We start from the raw sequence: 27,510 nt of genomic DNA, 5'->3' as shown, positions 1-27,510 counted from the left end.
CGCCAGCGTGCTGCTCTGGTTTGACCAGTGTGTGGCAAGATGTCGGTCTAGTGGGAGGAACGTGTCAGATGCGTACTCCTAGATAGAGGGAGAAGAACAAGTTACTTTCTTACCTGGTAACGTTCTTTCGATGGGATGGTCCGACGACGTATTCCATATCTATGACATGTAATGTCCACAGCTGTGCTGCTTTGGAAAATCTTTGGCGTCTGCGTCCTGCGTCGATGCGCCATCCCCGAGGACCTCCTCCGACGGCCGACGTCACCCGATGTGATAAGTAGGACGCACGACGCCCATAGCCTCAGTTATAGTTTTTTCCCAGAACGTGTGCCACCAGTTTTCTGCCAGTCAGATACATGAGGCCTTGCGGAACGCAAGCTGCAATCGCAAAAGAAATTCTGCAGCGGGGAAGGCAGGGAGGGAGCGATATGGAATACGTCGTCGGACCATCCCATCGAAAGAACGTTACCAGGTAAGAAAGTAACTTGTACTTCGAGGGGATTGGGTCCTCCGACCTATTCCATATCTATGACAGACTCCCAAAGCAGTACCAAGCAAGGAGGTGGGAAAGAATTTAGAATACAAATTTTGCATGCCCAATCAAATTGCGGAATAGAGAACTGCCTTGCCAAAGGCCAGATCTTTCCCCCTGATGGAATCGAGGGAATAGTGACGTACAAAAGTAAGTACTGAAGCCCAGGTGGCTGCATCACACATGTGACGAATAGGAACTCCCCTCTGCAGGGCAGTAGACGCAGCCACTCCTCTGGTAGAATGGGCCCGCAAGCCAGCCGGAGGGTCCTTACCAGCCAAGCGGTAACACTCAGAGATAGCTACAATGATGCAACGAGACAAAGTCTGTTTCGTCACAGCTTGTCCCAAATGCTTTCCAGCGTAACCAATGAAAAGTTGATCGTCCCCTCTGACCCGGACATGCGCGAGATATAAAAGCTCAACGCTCTCCTAGGATCAAGCCTATGGAGCCTCTCCTCTTCCTTACCAGGATGTGGAGGAGGATAGAACGCCGGAAGAACAACCTTCTGGCTCAAATGAAATTCCGAAACTACCTTCGGAATAAAAGGACGAACTCTAAGGACAACCCTGTCCTTGTGAAATACAGTGAAGGTTGGCTTAACTGAAAGTGCCTGTAACTCACTCACTCTGCGAGCGGAAGTAACCGCAACTAAAAACACAGTTTTCAGAGTTAACAGCCTCAAAGAGCAAGAATGTAAAGGCTCAAACGGAGCACCCATAAGAAACTTAAGAACAAGGTTCAAATCCCAACCTGGCACCAAAAAAGGTGACGGAGGGAACACATTAGTGAGCCCTTTCAAAAACTGCGAAATTAAAAGGAATCTTACAATAGGAACACTCTTCAGACGAGCGCTTAAATATGGACAGCGCCGCCAGGTAACCTTTAATGGTCGCCACTTGCAAGCCCCAGTGGGCCAAAGAAAGCAAAAAAGAGAAAACCATGGGAATGTCGCATTCAAAAGGATCCACATTCTGAACCCTGCACCAGTCCCAGAACTTTCTCCAACGGCAATGGTACAGAAACTTAGTTGCCGGCCGCCTGGCCGAGAGCAACACCTCCATCACGTCTTCAGGGAGGTCCCAATCCTTATACCTCAACCTTTCAGAAGCCAAGCGTGAAAATTGAGGGATCTGACCTCAGGATGGAGAACCTGACCCCCCCCCTCCCGTGAGAGCAGATCGTCTCGGTAGGGAAGACGAACTGGAGGGCAGATGGACAAGTCGAGAAGGTCCGGGTACCACGTCCTCCGGGCCCATGACGGAGCAATGAGGATCATCCGGGAACCGAACCTCCGTAACCTCCGCAACACTTCAGGGATGACGGGGACTGGAGGAAACGCGTACAGCAGTGGGAATGACCACTCCACCACGAACGCGTCTCCCAAGGCTCCTTTTGGAGGAAATTCCCGCAAACAAAACCTTTCGCACTTCCGGTTGACACTGGAGGTGAAGAGATCCACTTGAGGGGTCCCCCAAAGGGCGAAGATCTCCAGGAGAATCTCCTGAGCCAGCTCCCACTCGTGAGAGATTGTGCCTGCCTGCTCAGAGCATTCGCCGTCTCGTTTTCGTCTCCGGCCAGATGAACTGCCGAGATCGAAACTTCCTGCTGGATGGCCCAGAACTCAAGCTGCATCGCCTTCCTGCACAGCGGAAGTGACCCTGCCCTCCACCCCTTTTTGTTGAGGTAGTGCATGGCCACTGTGTTGTCCGTCAGAATCAGGACACTCTTCCCGCGCACAGTCGGCAGAAAAGCCTTCAGGGCTAGCCTGACGGCCTTCAGCTCCAACAGATCGATATGGAGTCTGGACTCCGACGGACACCAACGACCGCTGACTGTCAGCTCGTTGGCATGAGCTCCCCATCCCGTGAGGGATGCGTCCGTCACGATCGTCACCTCCGGCCAGGGCAGCCAAAATGGGGCACCCTTCATCAAATTGCCCTCGACGGCCCACCACAGAAGGTCCTGGGCTACCGAGGGCGGCACCTGAACAGGGTCAGACAGCCTGCCGGAGGACTGAGACCACTGGAGCTTGAGCGCCCACTGCAAAGATCTCATCCGCAGACGAGCCTCTGGCACCAGAAGAATGAAGGACGCCATGAGGCCGAGCAGTCTCAAGAACTCGGACGCTGGGAGAGTCTGGGCAAACTGGAAATTGTGCACCATCTGCTGAATGTGAAGAGCCCTCAACTGAGGAGGAAAACACTGCCCCAGGGACGTGTCGAGCACTGCTCCGATGTACTGGAGCCGCTGCGTTGGTGTCAAATGGGACTTTTAAATTGAGGAAGAAGCCCAGCCTGTGAAGGGAGTGGCAGGTGACTGACAGGTGATCCAGGACTTGCTCGGGAGAGCTCCCCCTGATCAACCAATCGTCCAGGTAGGGGTAGACGTGAATCCCCCCCTTTACTCAGATGTGCTGCTGCCACCACCATGAGCTTGGTGAAAACCCTCGGGGCGGAGGTCAATCCGAACGGGAGGACCCGAAACTGAAAGTGCGAGTCGCAAACCGCGAACCTCAGGTACTTCTTGTGCTTGGGATGGATCGGCACATGGAAGTAAGCATCCTTGAGGTCGAGAGACACCAACCAGTCCTGAAGTTGAAGGGCCTGGAGGACTTGATAAAGAGTCACCATCTCCAACTTGTCCTTCCTGAGGAGTTTGTTCAAACCGCACAAGTCCATGATGGGTCTCAATCCCCCGACTTTCTTTGAAAGAAAAAAATAAGGGGAATACCATCCCTTGTTCTATGGCGCCTTTCTCCAGCAGGGCTTGAATTTCCTCTGCAAGGAGCGGATCCGGACTCTTCAAAGAGAGGTTCCCTGGTGGATTGTCGTGAGGCCGCTGCCGAAAAGGAAGACAGTAGCCGTGGGTTATGATCTCCAGAACCCTCACATCTGAAGTAATGGCTTGCCACTCTACAAGATGCTGGGCCAGCCTTCCCCCAACCGGCGAACCATGGGACCTGGGCCTCATGACTGAGTGGTAGCGGCTGCGGCGTTGCCTAAGGGCAAAGAGGCAACTGCCCGAGCGGCCTTGGCACCTCGAGTACCTTTGTTTCCACCTCTGGCACTCTTACGATGTCCTCTTTGACTGCTAGCTCCTCTCGCTTTACTGAAGGACGAGTAATAGCGAAAGGAACCTCCCCTCCATTGCTGTCCCATAGGACGAAAAGGCGGAGGTTGTCGAACTGCAGCGCCCAACGACTTTGCTGCAGCTTTGGAGGTCTGCAACCTCTCAAGGCTCTCGTCAGCCTTGCTGCCAAAAAGGTGTTCACCGTCAAAGGGCATGTTGAGGAGCCGGGACTGCACATCAGGAGCGAACCCAGACTTCCTCAACCAAGCAAACCAAGCATTACGGTGCTCGCCGCCATGGACCGGCTGACACAATCCGCCAAGTCCAAACCCGACTGAACGGCCTCACACATGGCATCCTTGCCATCCTGAACCATAGCAAGGAAACCATCCCGTTCGTCCCCCTTCGGGAATATGATCAGCTGCTAATGCAACACAGTTCCACAGAGTGTGCGTGAAACGAGACAAGGCACATATGGGAGTTGGCCGCCTGATGCGACATACCCCCAGAAGAAAACTCTTTCTTCGGCCAGCCGTCAAAACGTTTGTCGTCCGTATACGGAGGGATGGTAGGATACAACGCCTGCTTTGCCGGGGCCGTAGCCGCCTGCACCACCAAACTCTCCGGGGTGGGGTGCCTAGACAAGTAGCAGGGGTCGCTACTGGCTGGATGGTATTTTCGCGACAAAGACTTGCCCACTGCCGGGAGACTCTCCGGAGCAGTCCAAGCCGCCGCCACCCTTCTCTGCAAAGCCATATGAAAAGGCAAAACCGGGTCAGTGGGTGGACCAAGATCAAGGATGTCTGTGAGATCATCCTGAACAAACTCCCCTGGGGAGCCGACCAACCCAAGTACTCGGTAACCGGAGACATAAGGCGCCGATATGACGAATCGGCATGAGTGCCAGGCTCCGGCCGACAAAACTCCACCTCCGGAGAGGTGTCCAATCCACTGGCATCATGCAGTGACTGCCTCAGGTCATCAAACTGACTATGGCCCGAGAGAAGTTCATCCGGAACCGAAACCGGAACCAGACCGCCATCGGAGCCTTCATCACCCTCTGAAATGTACTCCAGGAGGGGAGAGGAAGACCTCTGCGGACCAAAGCAGTGCCGGACCTTAGCCATAGCCTTTTTAGGGGCAAACCCCGTGCCACGGGGTCCCCCCAACACCACCGCCCCGAAAGGCGTTGAGGGCGCTGAGCGAGTCGGCGTCGATGAAAAGCCGTCGTCAAGCGAATCAGCGTCGACGTCAGCTGCAACGCCTCCAGCATCGGTGGCATCGACACAGTCCTCAAAGCCGGAGCTCTGAGCGTGTCTCTCGACAGCCTGGGTGCCGACGGCGTCGACGACCCCCTCGAAGACGGAACCTCGAGAGTAATCGTCGACTACCTCGGCGCCACAGGCGTCGACGTCTTCTTCGAAGACGGCACAGGATCACCCGGTCTGGAGCGCGTTGAGGACCGGGACCTGGAACGGGCATGGCGAGAACGGCTACCCTTGTCCGAGCCGGACCTTTCCCGCGAGCCGTGCCGACCACCCGAGTCCGAAGGCGTGCGGGCGGTGTCTCTCGACCGGTGCCGACCGACCCCACTCGGAGGCGCAGACGGACCGGTGCCCTGCGATTTCAGAATCGCTAGCATCTGCTCCCCGAAGGAAGCCCATTCCTCCGGTGTCGCTTGCATGGAGGGATAAGCGACCCGCCGACGGGCGGAGTCCTCGGAAGAGGACAGGGAAGGCGACCAAGGGCGGCGCTTCCTGGAATGCCTAGAAGAGGCGGAGGAGTGGCGAGACCGACTCCTGGAAGGAGACCCACCGGACTTCCGACGACGACGCGGAGAGTCACCCCTCGAGTCATCGGTCGAAAGCCCCGCAGACCTCGACTTCCAAGGCTTAGACCTACTGACAGTTTCTTCTTGCGTTCTCGCAAGGCCTTCGCAGTGAGCGCTGGCAGTCGACACAGTCGTCCGTATCGTGGGCCTCCCCGAGGCACCAGAGGCAGGCGTTGTGCGAGTCCGTGACCGACATCTTGGAACCACAGTTCTTGAAGCCCGGACGCAGGGTCGAAGATGAGAAAGACATCGCCACAAACAACCGAACAGGTTCAACGGACCGAGAAAGAAAACAGTAACTCCAACGAGTCGAGGTGTACCGAGATTCACGAAGCGAACACGTTCGCGGAAAAAACGGAACTGAGGCTATGGGCATCGTGCGTCCTACTTATCACATCAGGTGACGTCGGCCGTCGAATCCTAGATAGTGGGAGAGAGGCCTATGTTTCACAAACGGCAGACCTAAACAAGATCCAATTTCGGGTTTCTAGTTAGTAGCGTGGCTAATTGTGCCTGAGATTGTACCTACCTTGTCCATATATATTCGCTGACTGCAGTGTGGTCCTCATCAAGCTCTTGTTGATACTGTCTGGGGCTGTTGAGCGGTCGCAGGTGGGGCGGTCACCCGGTTTGGTTGGTGGTTGCCAGCTTCCCCTGCTGGCATCTGCAGACATCTGCCTCTTTGGGGCTGCCCTTTGCCTTGGGACCGTAGCCAGGAGGGCTGCCCAGGTCGGGTGTTGGTCAAGGGAGAAACAAACAAATCGGGGACTGGGGGAGGGCACGGGAAGCAACTGAGAGGGTGGTGCTGGTCCCAATTAGCACCTGGGAAGATGGTCAAAGGCGCAGGGCATCGGGCCAAGAGAGCTTTACCTGCTGCCTTGTGGCAAATGGCAAAGGAAGCGTTTGTTAAGTTATGTTATGTTATTTTGCACTTATATAGCGCCTTATATACCATTGGTATGGTCTGAAGGCGCTGGTAGGTTGAACGCCCTTGGGAACCGAAGTTCTTGTCAGTAGAGGGAGGAGAGAGGATCCAAAAGGTGCGAGTGCGCATCTGGTATGTGTGCAGCTGGTGCGAAAATTCCTGTGGAAGCTGCTTCATAGCGGTAGGTGTGGTGGCTGAGAGGTCAGGAGTATGTGTTCGAATCTGGCAGGAATTATCCAGACCGAGAGTGGCAGCGTAAGGCCTGAGGAGAACGCCTGGCTGGGGGTGCGAGACCAGCAGTGATTACAATAGAGTGATGTGGAGTGAGCGGCGTCAGATGTTGATATGAGAACAGTTATACCGAATGGTATCATAGTATCTCTGTGTTCTATTTGGATGGTGGTGTAAGGAGAGAGTAAGCGTGGGGTGTGATATGAGGTATGATCTTTTAAAGGATCAATGCATTCTAGGTATAATATGGACGTCATGCAGTTAAGCAATTCGTGCGTTCTGCACATTCGTCAGCCCTTCACACGTCCTCTCGCTACACACGTCCTCTCGCAGCACACGTCCTCGCTCCACACACGTCCTCGCTCCACACACGTCTTCGCTCCACACACGTCTTCGCTCCACACACGTCTTCTCTCCACACACGTCTTCTCTCCACACATGTCTTCACTCGCTACACCCGGCCGCCCTCCACACCCGGCCGCCCTCCACACCCGGCCGCCCTCAACACTCATGGGCCCTCAACACGCATGGGCCCTCAACACGCATGGGCCCTCAACACGCATGGGCCCTCAACACGCATGGGCCCTCAACACTCACCCGCCCTCGGCACTCACCCGCCCTCGGCACTCACCCGCCCTCGGCACTCACCCGCCCTCGGCACTCACCCGCCCTCGGCACTCACCCGCCCTCGACACTCACCCGCCCTCGACACTCACCCGCCCTCGACACTCACCCGCCCTCGACACACATCCGCCCTCGACACACATCCGCCCTCGACACACATCCGCCCTCGACACACATCCGCCCTCGACACACATCCGCCCTCGACACACATCCGCCCTCGACACACATCCGCCCTCGACACACATCCGCCCTCGACACACATCCGCCCTCCACGGTCATCCTCACTATATGCTCGTTCGCTTGTATACGATCGTCTGGCCACGCGTTCACCTAGTCTATACGTTTGTTGGTTCAGTAAAGTTAATTTTATACGCCCTCATCAGTTCTACGTGCTCCTTAGTTCTGTTTGCTTCTCTGTATTTGCGTTCACATTAGCTTTTACATACTGCTATGTGCATTTCATCGGTTCAGATCTCCTTAGTTTCACATTGATTTATTCGTAATATCTGCTTCCCTGTATTTGATCTACTTTAGTCGTTTATTGAAAGGTCGGTGTGATGGTGCTAGTTTGGAAGCCGGTTGGTTTCAGGGGAAGAGCCAGGTTTTCAGTAGTTTGCGGAAGGACGTTAAGTCCTCAGTTAGGCGGATGTGGGGTGGGAGCGAGTTCCACAGGGTTGGAGCTTGGGCTGAGAATGATGTTCCGCCTATCCTGATTGAGTTTGTCTTAGGAATTGTTAGGAGGCCGGCTGAGCTTGATCTTAGGGTGCGAGAGGGATGATATGGTATTAGTTTTTCTTGAAGATATTGAGGTCCAGTTTTATGCAGTGCTCGATGGGTGAGGCATAAGGTTTTGAAAGCCACCCTACGGGCTACTGGAAGCCAGTGCAGTGTCTTGAGGGCTGGGGATACGTGGTCTCTTGGACCTAGCGCAAGTAGCATTTTGGCCGCCGCGTTTTGTGCTCTTTGGAGTTTATTCAGCTGGTAGGCATGGATTCCGAGGTATAGGGGGTTTCCATAGTCCAGTCTGGATATAACGATTGATTGGACGGCAGAGACTCTGTTCGGAAATGAGAGGTATGGAAAGATGCGCCTGAGGGTTTTAAGGTGGTAGTGGCAGGACTTTGAGACATTGTTGACTTGGCGCGAGAGTGTTAGGCCGGAGTCTAGGGTGCATCCAAGATTTTTCACTGTGTTGGAGGGTGTCGGTGAGTTGCCCATGGCGGGTGGCCAGGGAAGAGGGTGCGGAAGAAGATCGGAGTTGCCGCACACCATGATTTCTGTTTTGGCGGGGTTTAGCAGGAGGTGGCTTTGGGTCATCCAGCGGTCAATGTTAAGGAGGCAGGCTGCCAAGTCGGGTTGGGAGTTGGGTTTCGAGTTCAGGAATTTTAAGATTAGTTGGGTGTCGTCGGCGTAGTTGTAACATATGATGTTGTGTGAGCGAATTATTGGCGGGAGGGTGATCAGGTAGAGATTGAACAGCAGGGCAGATAGACATGCTCCTTGAGGGACTCCCGTGTCGACAGGTCGAGCTTGGGAGGTAAAGCCGGAGAGTGTAGTTATTTGGTGCCTGTCTTTGAGGAAAGAGGCTATCCATTTAAGAGCGGTTCCACGGATTCCTAGGGAGTGGAGGCGGTCTAGGAGGATTGAGTGATTAATCGTGTCAAAGGCAGCGGATAGGTCAAGGAGGATTAGTGATGCGCATCCTGCGGCGTCTGCTGTCATTTTGAGGTCGTCCCAGATCGACGCTAGGGTGGTTTCGGTTCCGTGACGTGATCTGAAACCTGATTGAGCAGGGTCTAGGAGGTTATTGGCTTCAACAAAGGCATTTAGTTGGGAGTAGACGGTTCGGTCAATGAGTTTGGCAAGGAACCTGGTGTTTGAGATTGGGCGGTAGTTTTTGACCTCGAGAGGGTCGAGCGAAGATTTTTTTATTAGAGGTTTGACGTATACCATTTTGAATGCCTCGGGAAATATACCGGAGGAAAGGGAGTCGTTTATGATAGATCTTGCGTGCTCCCCTGCGCAGGTGGAGGCAAAAATTCCTTGAAGAGTTTTGGCTGGGCAAGGGTCTAGTGGTGATCCAGATGGTTTGCGGGCAGATAGAAGTTTGAGAAATTGCTCTGGTGATAATGGACTAAAGGATTCGAGCGTTGGTTGCGTTGAGGTCGCAGGTGAGGGGCTGGCCGGTGCGGGCGGCGGAGTGTCAATTGGTTGTAGGAGAGCCAATTTGGTGTTTAGAGTTTTAGTCCTTTCAATAGCCGTGGTGTAAAAATGGAGGGAGAGTGAATCACACAGTGATTGTGACGGGGTCGGGATGTTGTGTTACAAGCTGGATTGGTGAATTCGGAGATGATTTTGTGGAGTTCTTTGCTTGGGTTTTTGGAGTTTAGGATTCGGGTGTTGTAGTGGGCTTTTTTTGCTTTCCGGATTTCGGCCTTGTACTGATACAATTGTCTGGCCAAAGTGGTCTTGCTCTCTTGGGTTTTCTCTTTCCGCCATTTGCGTTCAAGGTATTTGTAATGCCGTTTAGTGGTTTTTAACTCAGGAGTGAACCATCTGGGAAAAGGGCCAAGGCGGGATGATGGTTTGCACAGGGGAGTGAGTCGTGTCAGAGATGCATTGAGCCATGAGTCAAAGGCTTCAGGCGTTAGATGGTTGTGGGGACGGTAGGTAGGTGGTCGAGACTGGAGGAGTGCCTCGGCTAGGTCTGGGGTGATTTTTAGTTTTTTCCAGCACTTGCGTAGGTTCGGAGGCTGAGATGTGCGTATGGGAAGGGGTCTGGGAGAGTGGATGGTGAACGAGAGAATAAAATGATCGGACCAGATGATAGGGGTGGGGGGCTTTAGGTGAATCAGGGTATTGGAGCTAAAGATGGCATCGAGAGTGTGTCCTTTAAAGTGAGTTGGGCCGTTTATGTGGGGTTGGAGGTTAATTGCATCTAGACCGTCGACAAGGGCGTGGGTCATAGGGTTGGTGGGGTTGTCGAGCCATATGTTGAAGTCTCCAAGGAGGGTGAGGTTGGGATGATTGATTTGGAGGGAGGCGATGGAGTCACAAAGGTTGTTTGCGAAATGTCTATCGTAGCCAGGAGGCCTGTAGATTATTAGGAAGCTGTGTGAGAGCGACGGGGAGAGGGATAGTTTAACGAGGAGCGATTCACAGGATGGAATAGAGGTTTGGTTGTCCATGATTGTGGCACAGAAGTGAGATTTGAAGACGAATGCTATCCCCCCTCCTCTGGACGGACGGTTCAGTGGGATGAGGCAATAGTCAGGTGGAAAGGCTTCATTGGCGATTGGGCCGAAGTCATCAGAGAACCAGGTTTCAGTGATGAAGACTAGGTCTGGTTTGACAGAGGTGAGGAAGTCAAAGATGCAGTGTCTGTTTTTAGCTACAGATCGCGCGTTAAAAAGGATACAGTTTACATCTGCGGGCAGGGTTGGGTTTGGTGCTTGGGTGGGGGGGGCGGAGAGGCTGGAGGGAGGGGGTTAAGGTTGGTGAAAAGTGGGCGAGCAGAGAAGTATTTAGGCTTCGGGCGTGGTTGGGTGGTTGCTTGTGATAGGTTGATCGGGTTCGGGGTGGGGGATTTGAGGAAGGGGAGTGGGCGGTTAGGAGTTTCAGTTGCAGTCGAGGAGAAATCGAGGGAGAGGGGTTTCAGGAAAGGAGAGGCCACGGGGGAAGGAGGAGAGTGTGGGAGAGAGGTGCAGGGTCGAGATAGGGGAGGCGAGGAGAGCTGAGAGGTTGTGGGGGACCAGGCACGATTCCTCTTTAGTTTCTTTGCTGCAACTGGTGTGTGAGAGAGGGTAGGGGGGTCAGAGGGGGAGAGGGAAGCGGCTTCGGTTCTTGCTAGTGCAAGGCGTGCAGTTTTTAGGGATGGGAAATGGTGCGGTCGGCCGGTGAAAGTGGTAGGGGTATGGGGGCATGGAGGGGGTTGGGCGATTGGAGGATCGGGTGTGTTAGATATGATAGTAAGGAGGGCGGGAGTGGGCACAGTGGTCACTGCTGGCAGGTCAGCGGTGGGGTTCAGGGGATGCGTGGTCTTAGGGTGGGTTGCTCGCCATCCTGCACCCCTGGCTTGGTGTTTGGAGAGGGTGGTGGCAAGGATTGCGGACGAGGGTGGGCTGATAAGGGAAGTGGGGGGCGGAAGGGAAGGCAGATCGGAGAATGGAGGTGGTCCACGGGAGGCGTTTCTGACAGGAGTGGGGGGAGTGACTGCACTCATGATCGGTGCGAGCTTTGGGTTGATTTAGGAGGGTTTCTGATTGTAGTTCAAGGGTTTATGATTAACGCTTTTTAGGGAGACTTTCGGGTTCAACTAGTCTACGACTTATTTGGTGCTTTCTGGATACAATTGGGAATACTTCTAATGCAACTTTTCTTAGAGAGCTGTTGGGGGCAGCTTCTAGATATAATTGGGATCACTTCAAATTCAACTTTTTCGGAGAGGCTATTGGGCGCAACTTCTAAGTGCAGACGAGTACACTTCTAATTTCCACTTATCATAGAGGCTAATGGGCGCAGTTTATAAATGCAGTTTGGAACACTTTTAGATGCAGTTAGGAACACTTCTAATTCAACTTTTCCCAGAGAGGCTATTGGGGACAACTTTTAAATGCAATTGGGAGAAACTTCAGGGTGCAATTAGGAACACTTCTAATTCAACTTTTCTCAGAGAGGCTATTGGGCGCAGTTTCAAGATGCGATTGCGAGAAACATCTAGGTGCAGTTAGGGCCTTCTAATATAACTTTCTTAGAGAGGCTATTGGGTGCAACTTCTAAAAGCAATCGTGTACACTTCTAAATTCAACTTTTCTTAGAGAGGTTATTGGGCGCAGTTTCCAAATGTAATTGAGAGCACTCATAAATTCAACTTTTCTCAGAGAGGCTATTGGGCGCAACTTCTAAATGAAATCATGTACACTTCTAAGTTGAACTTTTCTTAGAGAGGTTATTGTGCGCAGCTTCAAGATTGCTTCTAAAAGCAATCGTGTACGCTTCTAAATTCAGCAACTCTCAGAGAGGCTACTGGGCGCAACTTCTAAATGCAATCATGTACACATCAGATTCAACTTTTCTCAGGGAGGCTATTGGGCGCAGTTTCTGAGTGCAATTGGGAACACTTCTCATTCAACCTTCACAGGGCGGCCATTGGGCGCAGCTTCAAAATGTAATCATGTACACATCAGATTCAACTTTCTCAGAGAGGCCACTGGGCGCAGCCTCCGAGTGCAATTGGGAACACTTCTCATTCAACTTTCACAGGGAGGCTATTGGGTGCAGCTTCAGAATGCAATCATATACACATCAGATTCAACTTTTCTCAGAGAGGTTATTGGGCGCAGTTTCTGAATGCAATTGGGAACACTTCTAATTCAACTTTTCATAGGGTGGCTATTGGGCGCAGCTTCGAAATGCAATCATTTACACATCAGATTCAACTTTTCTCAGAGAGGCTATTGGGCGCAGTCTCCGAATGCAATTGGGAACACTTCCAATTCAACTTTTCTCAGGGAGGCTGTTGGGCGCAGCTTCGAAATGCAATCATTTACACATCAGATTCAACTTTTCTCAGAGAGGCTATTGGGCGCAGTTTCTGAATGCAATTGGGAACACTTCTAATTCAACTTTTCTAAGGGAGGCTATTGGGCGCAGTTTCTGAGTGCAATTGGGAACACTTCTAATTCAGCTTTTCTCAGGGAGGCTATTGGGCGCAGCTTCGAAATGCAATCATTTACACATCAGATTCAGCTTTTCTCAGGGAGGCTATTGGGCGCAGCTTCGAAATGCAATCATTTACACATCAGATTCAACTTTTCTCAGAGAGGCTACTGGGCGCAGTTTCTGAATGCAATTGGGAACGCTTCTAATTCAGCTTTTCTTACGGAGGCTATTGGGCGCAACTTCGAAATGCAATCATTTACACATCAGATTCAACTTTTCTCAGAGAGGCTATTGGGTGCAGTTTCTGAATGCAATTGGGAACACTTCTTATTCAGCTTTTCTCAGAGAGGCTATTGGGCGCAACTTCAAAATGCAATCATGAACTCATCAAATTCAACTTTCCTCAGAGAGGCTATTGGGCGTGGTTTCAATGCAATTCTAGATTCGACTTTCATTGTTGGTGCCTTGTTATATCAGTGGTAGTGTAGTATGGCGTGAAGTAGTTGCTTCAGTCCCCACTATATTAGGATATTGAGTATTCAATGAGGGGCTATTGGGCACACTTCTAGATTCAACTTTCAATGAGAGGCTACTGGGTGCACTACTAAATTCAATTTTCGATGAGAGGCTATTGGGCACACTTCTAAATTCAACATTCACATGTATAGGACAGAGTTTCCAAATGGAATTTATTAGAGATATGGGGTTCTAGGTTAAGTGGTAGTGTAGTATGGCGTGAAGTAGTTGCTTCAGTCCCCATTATATTAGGATATTGAGCATTCAATGAGGGGCTATTGGGCACACTTCTAGATTCAACTTTCAATGAGAGGCTACTGGGTGCACTACTAAATTCAATTTTCGATGAGAGGCTATTGGGCACACTTCTAAATTCAACATTCACATGTATAGGACAGAGTTTCCAAATGGAATTTATTAGAGATATGGGGTTCTAGGTTAAGTGGTAGGGTAGTATGGCGAGAAGTACTTGCTTCTGTCCCCGTCCTTGCCACACTTACTTATTGTTGGCTTCTTGCTTCTCCTGCGGATACCTGCAGATACGAAGTGGAGCCGTCACTGTAGGAGCCGTCCTTTGCTTGAGGTCCTTAGCTGATGGGCTGCCAGGCAGAGGGCTGCCTTGGGAGGACTAGCAATGAGACGGGAGCTTCTCGTCTGCCCCAATCAGGTCAAAGGAGGAAACAGTCGGGCCTATCACGGGTGGGTGTAGGGGGAACGAGGGACTGGCACGGAAATGATATGGTCTGGGAGGGGGAGGGTTGCGGGGAGGGAGTGGGAGACAAAGGGGTCTACCTCAGGGGCCGGGGGACCAAGGATGCCACCAGGACAGGTGGAAGAATTGTGATTAAAGCAGCCACACTCACCGGGCTCCGATGGACGAAAGGAGCCGGTGCAGGCACGCGAGTCACTACACTCGCTCTGCAAGGCTGGATGGACCAATGGGAGGGGGTGGGCGGGCACGGGAGGCGGGAGGTCCAGGGAATCAGGAAGTGGGTGAGGGGAGGGAGGGGGAGACAAAGGGGGCTACCTCAGGGGCCGGGGGACCAAGGATGCCACCAGGACAGGTGGAAGAATTGTGATTAAAGCAGCCGCACTCACCGGGCTCCGATGGACGAAAGGAGCCGGTGCAGGCACGCGAGTCACTACACTCGCTCTGCAAGGCTGGATGGACCAATGGGAGGGGGTGGGCGGGCACGGGAGGCGGGAGGTCCGGGGAATCAGGAAGTGGGTGAGGGGAGGGAGTGGGAGACAAAGGGGGCTACCTCAGGGGCCGGGGGACCAAGGATGCCACCAGGACAGGTGGAAGAATTGTGATTAAAGCAGCCACACTCACCGGGCTCCGATGGACGAAAGGAGCCGGTGCAGGCACGCGAGTCACTACACTCGCTCTGCAAGGCTGGATGGACCAATGGGAGGGGGTGGGCGGGCACGGGAGGCGGGAGGTCCAGGGAATCAGGAAGTGGGTGAGGGGAGGGAGGGGGAGACAAAGGGGGCTACCTCAGGGGCCGGGGGACCAAGGATGCCACCAGGACAGGTGGAAGAATTGTGATTAAAGCAGCCGCACTCACCGGGCTCCGATGGACGAAAGGAGCCGGTGCAGGCACGCGAGTCACTACACTCGCTCTGCAAGGCTGGATGGACCAATGGGAGGGGGTGGGCGGGCACGGGAGGCGGGAGGTCCGGGGAATCAGGAAGTGGGTGAGGGGAGGGAGTGGGAGACAAAGGGGGCTACCTCAGGGGCCGGGGGACCAAGGATGCCACCAGGACAGGTGGAAGAATTGTGATTAAAGCAGCCGCACTCACCGGGCTCCGATGGACGAAAGGAGCCGGTGCAGGCACGCGAGTCACTACACTCGCTCTGCAAGGCTGGATGGACCAATGGGAGGGGGTGGGCGGGCACGGGAGGCGGGAGGTCCGGGGAATCAGGAAGTGGGTGAGGGGAGGGAGTGGGAGACAAAGGGGTCTACCTCAGGGGCCGGGGGACCAAGGATGCCACCAGGACAGTTGGAAGAATTGTGATTAAAGCAGCCGCACTCACCAGGCTCCGATGGACGAAAGGAGCCGGTGCAGGCATGCGAGTCACTACACTCGCTCTGCAAGGCTGGATGGACCAATGGGAGGGGGTGGGCGGGCACGGGAGGCGGGAGGTCCGGGGAATCAGGAAGTGGGTGAGGGGAGGGAGTGGGAGACAAAGGGGGCTACCTCAGGGGCCGGGGGACCAAGGATGCCACCAGGACAGGTGGAAGAATTGTGATTAAAGCAGCCGCACTCACCGGGCTCCGATGGACGAAAGGAGCCGGTGCAGGCACGCGAGTCACTACACTCGCTCTGCAAGGCTGGATGGACCAATGGGAGGGGGTGGGCGGGCACGGGAGGCGGGAGGTCCGGGGAATCAGGAAGTGGGTGAGGGGAGGGAGTGGGAGACAAAGGGGGCTACCTCAGGGGCCGGGGGACCAAGGATGCCACCAGGACAGGTGGAAGAATTGTGATTAAAGCAGCCGCACTCACCGGGCTCCGATGGACGAAAGGAGCCGGTGCAGGCACGCGAGTCACTACACTCGCTCTGCAAGGCTGGATGGACCAATGGGAGGGGGTGGGCGGGCACGGGAGGCGGGAGGTCCGGGGAATCAGGAAGTGGGTGAGGGGAGGGAGTGGGAGACAAAGGGGGCTACCTCAGGGGCCGGGGGACCAAGGATGCCACCAGGACAGGTGGAAGAATTGTGATTAAAGCAGCCGCACTCACCGGGCTCCGATGGACGAAAGGAGCCGGTGCAGGCACGCAAGTCACTACACTCGCTCTGCAAGGCTGGATGGACCAATGGGAGGGGGTGGGCGGGCACGGGAGGCGGGAGGTCCGGGGAATCAGGAAGTGGGTGAGGGGAGGGAGTGGGAGACAAAGGGGGCTACCTCAGGGGCCGGGGGACCAAGGATGCCACCAGGACAGGTGGAAGAATTGTGATTAAAGCAGCCGCACTCACCGGGCTCCGATGGACGAAAGGAGCCGGTGCAGGCACGCGAGTCACTACACTCGCTCTGCAAGGCTGGATGGACCAATGGGAGGGGGTGGGCGGGCACGGGAGGCCCGGGGAATCAGGAAGTGGGTGAGGGGAGGGAGTGGGAGACAAAGGGGGCTACCTCAGGGGCCAGGGGACCAAGGATGCCACCAGGACAGGTGGAAGAATTGTGATTAAAGCAGCCGCACTCACCGGGCTCCGATGGACGAAAGGAGGGTGGAGGGTTAGGCCCTTGGTTTGCACACTAGGCACACAGACCATTTTCAACTTGGTGATCAAGTCGTGGATGCTTTTTCGCTTCCTGTTTTCTCATGCATCCTTAACTCTAAGGAGAAAGGTCATGATACGCTACAGTATGAACTTCGGGAAGTAAGATCAATGTTAAAGGAGCAAAGTACTAAAAAAGCCCTTCCTGGAGGGCTTTACAATGGCATATGGTAGACCACAGAATAATGTATAGGTAGTTAAATCGCCCCTCTTAGTTACTACTAGGGCTCTACCGAGAAGTGATGTGTGCCCTTTGCTCGTTACCAGGGATTGCCAAGTGGCTGCGGGGCATTTCTTGGATGAGGGGAATGTTGTGGCTGTGGGAGATCTGCTGTTTTGTTCAATTGCTGAAGATGGGCATGTGGAACTAAATGGCTCAATTATAAATGTTTCCTCATGCTCACCCACCATGTTGGACCCTGTGAGGCCTATTACAGCGATAAACCAGAAACTTGAGGTTTTTGCAAAGACGTTTTAAAAAAATATAAGTCGAAAAACCAGAAGAATATCCCAAAACCAGGCTCGGAAGTGTCCCGTAAGTTATTATGAATACTGTAGACCCAGACTAGCAAATCTAGGACAGCACAAGATGCATCTATAATGAAAGCAGAAGTTGCAAATTCTGACTTAAGATAGTACAGCAAAGGGGAGTTTGTGGTCACGTGGCTTCTAGCCAGGGGGCTCTAACCGTAGGAAATGTCTAACTATAGAGTTGAAAAGTACATTGCATTTAAGCATCACAACACCCATTCGGATTTTATTGAAGGAGACATGGCCACTATAGTGGTTCCCACCTCAGACCATCTAAAAGGGGTGATGAGGGGGCAAAATGGTGTGCGTAGGTAAAGCCTATGTCTGACACGACACTGTTGGCGGGCGACGGCTGTATCCTGCCTAGTGCCAACTGCCCCAGATTTTATCCCAGCAGTGCTGAAGGCTACGTTGGAGGAGAGAGTGTTCCCAGTCTCCATAGCTTTAGAAGTAAGAAGAAAAAAAGTTATTGGCCCAGGAGCTGGAATTTTAGGCATTGTTACAAAAAGTCACCAAAGCATCTCAGGGTGTTGCAAAGCGGCCATTTAGATTGCCGAAATTGGGCAATAACCAGGTACAGGACATGGTGGGTCTCAGTGCATGAAGGGGGCTTAGTGAGTAGTGATGGGTTTCAAATCTATTTAGAGGAAAGTTTTAATTTGAGTGGTATTTCCCCCTCAGAATAGGCAATATATCTTAGAAATTCCACGACTGAAACAGATAACGTCCTAGATTTGGTCACCAAAATTAGCTGCATTATAGAAATGCATTCACAGCGAGAGAAGAAGTTGAGAGCAAGACTTTAAACATACTTATCAAATTCATGATCAACTCAAATATCCAGTTATTGGCCTACAACTCCCCAAGTCTCTTGTGGGTACACAAAAATCTCCTTCCTCCCCCAGCCCCAAATTCACTTAAGAGTTTCAGGGTAAGTAAAACGTTCTACAGATAGAACAAAGTCAGTAGACTACTGCATGTGTGGGGAAAAAGAAGGCACGTCTGTCTTACCCCCCTGATTCAGATACAACAGCAAACACCAGAGAAGACCAATGGAGACCTAGATGAAGGGAAACCAGTGGTCATATGAAGAACCAGAAGCTGCAAGAAAACACGCAGCAAAGCAGGAAGACCCAATGTTAGTCAAAGGGAAACACAGTAGGTAATCGCTTTCAAAGAATCTTGATCCCAGCCCAAAGGGACACCCAAGGGTAAGTATCTGAAATGATGCCCCCAACCCAGGACTCAGAGGTAAGTACTTACAATAGCAACTTGGACAAAAACAGCTCAAACATGTTAGGCAGAATTGCATGCAGTACCCTGTGGGATCAACACATAGAATTAGGACTACAGGTGTAAGCAAATCCAACCTTTCGTATAAGTCTGAACTACAGTTTTTGGTAGCGCGCTGAGCAGCCAGGCTCATCTCAAGAGGGAATGTGAGCAGTAAAATAAGTTACACAGAGGTCTCACAAACACAGTGGTTCAAGTAGGCACTAACACTTGAGGGTTCTTGGTAAAACGTATTAATTACACAATCATTTAGAAAACATTCACTAGGAGACAACTTAATATTCACAAATATACTTCAGTTCCATACCAATACGTTTCTAAGTAAATAAGACTACCCTGAAATAGGAGCAAAACGACACTTCAGTTACTTTAAATGGAAGGAAAAAGGCACAAGTTAATAAAATAGATCACAAATCCTTTCTTAGGCAGTGCAAATAGTTTCATTTCACTAGAGGACGCAATTCAGTTCAATAGGCCTAGGCCAAAGTCAATGGGCTACTGTCTTGGATAGGAAAGAGCAGTTCTTGTAGTAAACGGTAAAGGCTTTGCCAAAGTTCTCAGAAGTGGTTTGTACGAAAAAGAATCTTATGTTGGGTCACAAGCCGATTAGGCCTGCAAGTTGGGAAAGTTTCACGAACTTTCACCGCGAGAAGTAAGTTCTCTCAATCGGGTTGGCACAGTACCTTAATATGAAGAAAAGATGCAGCTAAAGATGTTGGTTCCTGCCAGTTCCTGCAGATCTCACTGTTCCTGAGCCTCGTTGTGGGGACAAGATGGAGGACGTCAATCAAATCCTGCACTGCACATGGGTGGGTCAAACAAGCTGGCAAAATGGAAGATCTTCGGTTCGAGTAGCTGTCGTCAAGCAGACAAGCTGGTGTCCTTCCCTCTGGTTCATCCTAACCAGCTCAGCGAATGGTATCCAGGTGGCTTACGAGTTGCTTGGTCCCACCAACTCAAAGGAAGTCGTCGTCCACGAAGGGCTTCTCCGTCGAGATGAGCTTGTGAATTCAGACCTGCAGCAGGGCTTGACCGGACAAACCACGTCCAGGAGTTGCAGCAGCCATCCTCTTCCAGCTCGTCTTTGGTTCTTTCGTTCCAGTGGTCGGCTCTGCTTTCCAGTCCAATAGACTCGCCTTTTAAACAGTTTTCTCCAATTCATTCCAGCCTAGCTGCCACTCACACAGCAGGGTGGCTGTCCTTGCCGGACAGTCAGCCAGCCAATCACGCCAGAATGCATTTGCGTCTCCTAGGAGACTAAGCACAGGGAGTTTCGGACACCTCCCTCACTTCCTGCCCACCCCAGACACTCAGGGGCCAGAGGCGGTCTTCAGTCCTGAAGCCCCCCAAAGGCATGGAAACAAAGGGACCAAACCTAGTTTGGCGCGTAGAGACAAACTCTAGAAGGACCTTTCCAAAAAGAAATGGGGGGAAAAAAGAAGACCGGGGCCTGTTTAAACAAAGGGGCTTCAGGCGCCATCTTGAAAAACATGGCTCTGGGGATTTTTAGCTACCGGTGTTCGCGGTCAGGAAAAATCATGGTAGTTTGTTGTAAAACCACTGCCACCAGCCATTTGGATAGGAAAGGGTTGCATTTGAGTGATACATGGGTTTCTAGACATAGGGCATACTAGGTAACCCCTCCAGCACTCTATAGGAAGATAGTGTGCGCTTGGTCTAGAAATTTAAAAAGACTTGTAAAGTCAATTTAACCTTACTTTCTCTGGAAAACAGTAGTTTATTCCAGAGAAGGTATTTAAACCTTTTGGAAGTCTAAAAAGACATCCCTGTGTCATTGCACTGAGGGTGCTGTGTAACACACATGAAAAGATGCCTATGGAGTCATCTTAAAACTCCATAATCAAAGAACACAAGAGTAAAACACACATCAAAATACATGAGTGGGGAAAAAAAGGCACTCACTCTTTCCAGGTAAAAAAAAAATCAAGTCCTCAAAATCCAGCAAAGTTGCTGGGGGTCTGTAAGGGGAAGGGAATTAGCACATGTTGCGAATTCTAGCTAACACGTACCCAAGCCAACACAGTACCTCAGCACTGAAGAAGATTTGCAGCAGGAGAACTTCAGGGTCTGCAGCCAAATACCCGGTCAGTGGATTCCTTGTCGTGGAGACTGAAAACAAGACCTCAGAAGGGACTTCGCAGCATGGATCGATGAAGAAGGCTCTAGGCAAGGTTTCCCTCGCGACTGAATGCAGTTTTGGCACCTTTTCAAGGAGCACAAAAGACAGAAAAACACAGTTGAATTCTCGTTGTTACAAAGGTTTAGCACTCTGTTGAGGGGACTTTTCGCATTTGATTTGTGTCTCCAGAGATCCGCCAGTTTAAGCAAGATGCGGAATTAAGAAGACCGTGCACCGCACAATGGCTTGAGGTCCCAGGGTATTGCAATAACGCAAGGTCGCAGGAATGGCACAAAATGCAGGTCTTGAATCTAGTGGGTCTCACCAGGCTCTGGTTCGGGGTTGTAATTTTCAGAGTCCACAGGTCGATTGGAAGGAAGGGCTACAGCAGGCTACGGTTACACAGCAGGATCTCTGGTCACTGGAAATCGTTTCACCCGCGTTGCCTTCATCTTCCTCTACGGTTTCGGTTCCAGTGGTCGGCTTTTCTTCAGCTTCCAGGTTCGCAGTATTGATCAGGAATTACAACACAACCTGTGCTTTCTCTCCTCGCATTTTACAAGAAGGGGCGGTCTGGTTGTCCCATCAGGACAACCAGTCCCTCACTGGGATTTGTCCCCATTCAAGCAAAGTGTACGACAAAGGGCTGGGGAGTTTTGACTCCTCCCCCTCACTTCCTGCTCTCACAGATGGACTGGAGCCTGGGCGGGAAGTACAGGGGACTCCCGCCGACGATAAAAATCACACAAAGGAATTTCCCGCCCTGGATGTCAGGGGAAGGAACAAGAGACAAGAAACAATAAAATGGCGAAAAAAGAACACGGGAGGCCATTTTGGTAAAAAGAATGACACCCTTAGGTCCCTTTACCGCAGTTGTGAACACAGCACGTGGTAAAGGTGCACGAAATTAATACAAGCTCTCACTGCCACCAGCCATTGAAGATAAGCTTGTCGCTATAAAAGAATTGTTACAGTTTCAGTGTGAAAGGGGATACATTGCATCTCCCCAGAACTCCACAAAAAGTGGGGTGTGCCAGTTTCACTTAACAAAATGTAAAAGGGTTCCAAAGATCCTTTCAACCCTTGGGAACTGTAGTTCACTCAAGGTTAGCACAAGAAAGTTAAAAGGGGAGCCTCTAGGGCAACACAGCAACAGGCACGTATTGCCAATAAGTTGTTAAAGAGGATAACTTTAAAAGACACTATGGAGAGTCTTAAAAAGGACACCCATAAACGATTATGGGAGTGTGGAACAACGTTCCCACTCACTGAAGTATTATGGAAAAATATCCCACTAATAAAGCAAAAAGTTCAGGGGTTGACCCAGGTCAGGAAGATTTACCAGTTCTATGCAAATCTTACCTAACATGGTGTGACTGCTTTGTGTCCACGGTTCAAGCATTTGTCACCATGGCTACAGCCAAGCACAGTGCTGCCGAGCCCGCAGCCATACCACATGTGAGGCACAGCGAAAGGACATGGCACGATAGAACCTGTGGGGCAGGCAGGATGAACAAGGCTCACCGAAGGACAATCTACAGAGGTGCTCAATTAAAACAGCAGAACTGTGTAACCCATGACGTGGGAGTAATAAAGAGATTGAAACGAACATGGGCCCAAGACAAGCTCCTAAGTGAAGCTTTTGATGCAAAGTCTGAGGTGATGCTGTGGAACTGCCCAACTAGAACCTTCTGCCAAAATAGAAACATAGCAAAGGCTGAACCATAAAAATGGCTGCTCACCGAAGCACTGTAGTGCAGCCAAGTACTTGGCAACTCTGACATTCCAACCCCTGTCCGCATCCTGCAGTAATGATTCTGACTAAAATAAAGGTGGCATTTAGAAGGACGCAAGCAAGCCAAAAGAAACCAGCTAGAAATCAAAAGTATTTTCTTTTGTTACTCCTGAATGGGGAGTAGAACCACAAATGCAAAAGCCAAACATTCACACCATCAGAAGAAATGTGCACTAATTGAACTACAGATGAAGCATACAACCATTTGACATAAAACAATGAGTTTACTATACAAGTCAAGCACAGTAGGGATTTGGAATGCTTCTTGAACATGTAGAAATACCTAGGTACTATGATTTTTATAAATTAGAGTTGAATAAGACATTTTCAGCTCGGCCAAGCAGGGCAAGACTTCCAAAAAGCTGGGAACAGAAAGAAGCAAGACATACAAGTAGAAATGCTTTTAATATGCGCCTCATTTCCAAGTAATACGACAATAAATCCTTAAAGTGTATCACTTATTGGTATCTTTAGTTTGCATGCACATATAAAACAAACGTGTAAAGCTAAAGAAATTACCTGTGAATAATGCCTTTCCCATGCAAGTATTCCAATGCAGATACAATTTCAGCAGCATAAAACCGAGTACAGGTCTCATCAAATGAGCCAATTTTTCGAATGTATTTCAAAAGTTCTCCATTTTTAGCATAGCTAAGACCAAAATCTGAGAAAGTGGTTAAGAAGTAAAGCAAAATTCATATAACATGGTTTTCACCACAGTACATAAAAAAACATATGATTGAACACAACCAAATATTTGCTCAGAGAAATCTAAAATACTGAACACAAGTACATAGAGCATATGAAGAGAATACTATGCTTGAGAAATGAGTAGGAGGCTTTTTTATATTTTCATTATAAAATACAACAAAATTACAATTATGAATGTTAGGAAAGATTTTCTTTTAGCAGCTTTCCATCCATAGATTTCAATTAGACACTTTATTTTGCTAGTTTTGAACCCTGTCCTGACTTTTCGGAGGCAAGTAAAGGCTTCTACTTTACTTCCATGGCCCATTTTTCTCTTTCTTATCACATGGGAAACGGACTAGTCCCTGTTCGGAAGAATTTTCATTTTACTGCCAACATCCTCCCACCTTAGAGACCCCCAGCTCGTTTGCTGGACTTTAGGACTTTTTCATTTTAACCCTGGAGTGAGTGGGACTTTTTTTCTCACTCTTGTGTTTTCACCGGATTTGGATTATGTCCTTGCACTGTTTTTGGAGTCTGAAACTCCATAGGCATCTACTTTTTCTATGGTGACACACAGCACCTTCATTCAGTGCAGTGTCAAAAATAAATCCCTTAGATCTCTCATAAGGTTTAAATACCTTTTCTTGTGAGAACTACTGTTCCCAAGAATAGTAAAGTGAAATTTACTTAACTTACCTTTTCTCTTCGTAGGTCCAGCACACACCATCTTATGTGGAGTGCTGGGGGTTACCTAGTAGCCCCTTACCCACATGCTCATGTAACTATGTTACCCTCACTACTTTAAAACGGCTGGTGGCAGTGGTTTAATTTTCCTACCATTGTGCTTTTCTACCACAGGCCGAACCCTCGGCTGCAGTATAGCACCCATGGGTGACCATTTTGTCAAAATGCACCCAGTCTTCTTTTTTCGTCATTTTCTGTTTGTGAGGTCTTTCTTGGGTTTTACTCTGCGTGCCAAGCCAGGTTTGAGCCCTTTGTTCGTTTTGACTTTTGGGGGCTTCGGTCCTGAAACCTGCCTCTGGCTCCAGTGTGTCTGAAAGGGTAGAAGTGAGGGAAGCTTTCTGAAACTCCCCTGTCCTTTGCATCTAGGCGTGCCTGAATGCAAACAGTCCTGATAGGCAGGCTGGCTGTCTGTCCTTTCATGACAGCCACCCTGCTGTTTTGAGTGACAGCCTAGGCTGTGCATGAATGGGAGAAAACTGCTTAAAAAGGTAAGTGTTTTTGGGACTAGAGGCAGAGTCGACAACTGGGAAGAACACCCGACGAAGAAACCGTGAACGAAGCTTGCTGCATCCTCCTGGACCTTTGAATTGCCAGGTGAAGCCCTGTTGTGCTGAAACTCCTTTTTCTGATCGACAAGAGAAGATCAGGAATGGGCGACTTCTTCGCTTGGTTTAGTGGGACAAACTAACCCCAAGACTACCTGCGCTGGACCATCTTCCCCGATTGGCTGTACTACTTCGCTGCTGCAAGAACCGAGTGCCAGGGGTCGAGAAATCCATAGTCAAATGCAACGTCTGCAATCCGACCAGAAGCAGCCTGAGTCCCCTAAGGACCCTCCAGAAGCAGGAGGAAAAGAGCTCGAGTCCCCTCACCAGAGTGCAGGACTCAAGGAGCGAAGGGAGCCCAACCGGTATCCAAAATCTGCAATGGTGCTGTTTACCGCGCACTGGAAACACAAAGTACTGTTAATCCGAAAAGAGTCTGCAGTTGCCAACAACCTCCAAATTGCTGCCGTAGGAGTCCTCCAGATGTCCTGTCTCTTATCCCCACGATTAAGGCTCAGGAACCTAGGATCTGCATCGCTGCTGTTAGGCAAGAGTGTAGGAAGTAACACTGTGGGAGACTGCACCAGCCTTGTCCTCTTGGCAATAGGTAACCCAACCCTTGGTAGAGGTCAGTACTATACAAGTTGGTAGAGTGACTAAGCAGCCAGGCTTATCTCAAGAGGGGTCAATGTGAGCTGTAGGGTTGAAACAGGGATTCAGTGGCAGGTAATCAAATAACGCTTATACTCAAAGGTTTCTTGATTAAAATAATTATTTTAACAGTCAGTTTTAAAAAGGTATCCCTACATATTATCCCCACCAAAAATATCGCCCTACAAATGGTTGTTTGTCTCGTCATAGGCAATATTTTTGGGGGTGATAATTCGTGGTTGCGGGGGTGTCCCCCGAAGAGGCCATGGCCCAATATCACTGCAAAAATATGGCAATCTTTTTGTATCGCAATATTTTTGCGGGGATATTGTTAGGGAGAATTCTCGGTTTAGGCTGAATTTCCTAACCTAGTGAGTCCCCCAGCAGCTTTGCTAGATTTTTGGGGTTTATTTTTTTTCTCCTGCCAAGAGCGAGACTTTTTCCCTCACTCTTGGGCATGATTTGAGTGCGTTTCTTTGAATCTAGATGTGTTTAATGGGCTATGGGGTCTTTTACTCCATAGGGTTTCATGTGTTTTTGTGATGTGTGTTACACAGCACCCTCCGTGCAGTAACACAGGGGTGTCATAGTGACCCCCCAGTATAGACTCCATACCCTGGGACGGACTACTGTCTCCCAGGGCATGTAAAGTCACCATTGACTTTACTAGTCAAATTCTGAACAGAGCCAGTACAAACCATCATATTGTGGACGTACTGGCTGGGGCAATTCAATTGCCCCGGGGTCTGTTAGTCGAGGGGGCACGTCTCCGTCCCCCCTGATCGAGTTTTGGCTTGTGGCAGTGGATACTACTTTTTATATTCAACCGTGAATATATTCCTATGGGATTTCCCATTGTTTTAGGCTACTACCTTTGTTTAATTATTTACGGTAGCCTCGAACATACCGCCGGTTTATTTAATTAATATTAATTCTCCGGTTGGTGTTTTTTGCCAAAACTTGATGCTAAAATGGCGTTTGTGTTCTCTTCTCTGACTCCAATCCAAGTCGAGCCCTTTGTTCCACTTTTTGGCGGGCTTCTCCACAGAAGCCCTCAAAAGTGGTGCCACTCTGTCTGGGGTACTTAGGAGGGGTGGAGGGAAATTTAGGCACCCTGGACTGAGTTGCCTAGGCAACTCAAGTCGCACTCCATCCTGATTGGCCCAAGTGGTGAGCCGGCTCACCACTTAGCATGTTTGAGTGACAGCTAGGCTGAGTGAATGAGGGTTTGCTGCATAAAAGCAGAGCTTTGGGGACTGGAACTTCAGAAGTCGCCACAGGACCTAAGAATCCGACGAGGGAGAAGCTGAGCCGACCTGCCACGACACCACTACCGGTGGAGCCCTGCTGGACTGCCTCACCACTTTTCCCAACGACAGAGGAGATCTCCCGCCGGAGAGTCTTCTTCCTTTGACTGGTGGGGATAACCAGTTTCACTGTCTTTTTGCTTTCCCGACGTACCTTCTCTGCCCCAAAAACAGGCCCCTCAGCACCAGCTGCGGTGGTGTAAGAGAGGTAGTCAAAACAGCTGCCGTGGACCGCGGGGGTTCTGTCTGCATTTAGTCTCGCCTGAGGCGAACTGCATTACAGATGTAAGTGAGGCTGTGGTCACCACAGGGGAATCAGGGGTCTTATGTTCCATTTTAGCCTTATGACAAGAAACCTCGGCAGAGCCGGTGCTAGCAGATCTAGAGTGTGTATGAGACAGCTTGGCGACTGCTGATGAATTAGCCCCAAGAAGGGGTACCTCGGCAGAGCCAGTACTGGAAGACTTATGGTGTTTAGCCTCCTTCTTTGCCCCCTCAGCAGGATCGGTTCTACCAAAGGTCTGAGTTTGGTAAGGCTTAGAGAAACTCCCTGAAGCCAGAACCACCCAAGGGGGCTCCTCAAATATATCCCCAAGAAGGGGAACCTTAGGGACAACCCTGGTACTTTCAGCCAACTTGAAAGGGACCTTGAGCCGAGGCTCGGTACATTTCGTTCCAGATGTGGAAACCATAGGGCTGACATTGGTGAAAACAGCACCAGAAGAACTGGGCCTAATCTTAGCCCCCAGAGGGGGAACCTTGGATGAAGATCCGGTCTTGGCAGCCCCTTTACAGGGGACCTTGGAGGAAACTCTGGTGAGTCTGTTTGGACTCTTTCAGGACACCTCAGGGATACCCCTTGTAAAAGAGCTCTTTGAGCCAGACCAAGAAGACCCTGGAAAGGAGTCCCCTGGCTGGGGTGCCCTAAAAAGGAACAAACTTACTGGTCATCTGCTTTTTTCTTCAAGAAACAGCTGTAAATGTGGTGGAGGAACGCATTAGAACACTTACACCCACCTGACAAGCCGATGCTGGAGTGCCCGGACGGAGAGGGAGTTGCAGTAGAAGCATGAGTCCCAGCGTTGTTCCGGGACCAAGCACTACATGCAAAGAGTTGGGATCCGCCTTAGCGAAGCGA

General features: G+C 50.7%; 1 protein-coding gene across 1 annotated transcript in view; it reads right to left on the bottom strand.

The window, feature by feature from the left end:
* PDPK1 (3-phosphoinositide dependent protein kinase 1) overlaps positions 1-27,510 on the bottom strand; it is a 1,145,521-nt gene that overhangs the window by 868,074 nt on the left and 249,937 nt on the right. The window contains exon 5 of the mRNA XM_069647190.1: positions 22,952-23,096. Within this exon, the coding sequence (XP_069503291.1) occupies positions 22,952-23,096 (145 nt within the window). The remainder of the gene's footprint in view (positions 1-22,951; positions 23,097-27,510) is intronic.

This window comes from Ambystoma mexicanum, chromosome 2q (genome assembly GCF_040938575.1).
Source record: "Ambystoma mexicanum isolate Mex_15411 chromosome 2q, UKY_AmexF1_1, whole genome shotgun sequence".
Lineage (NCBI taxonomy): Eukaryota > Metazoa > Chordata > Amphibia > Caudata > Ambystomatidae > Ambystoma > Ambystoma mexicanum.
The sequence above is the reverse complement of the archived record's forward strand: the minus strand, read 5'-3'. Positions and strand labels throughout refer to the sequence as shown.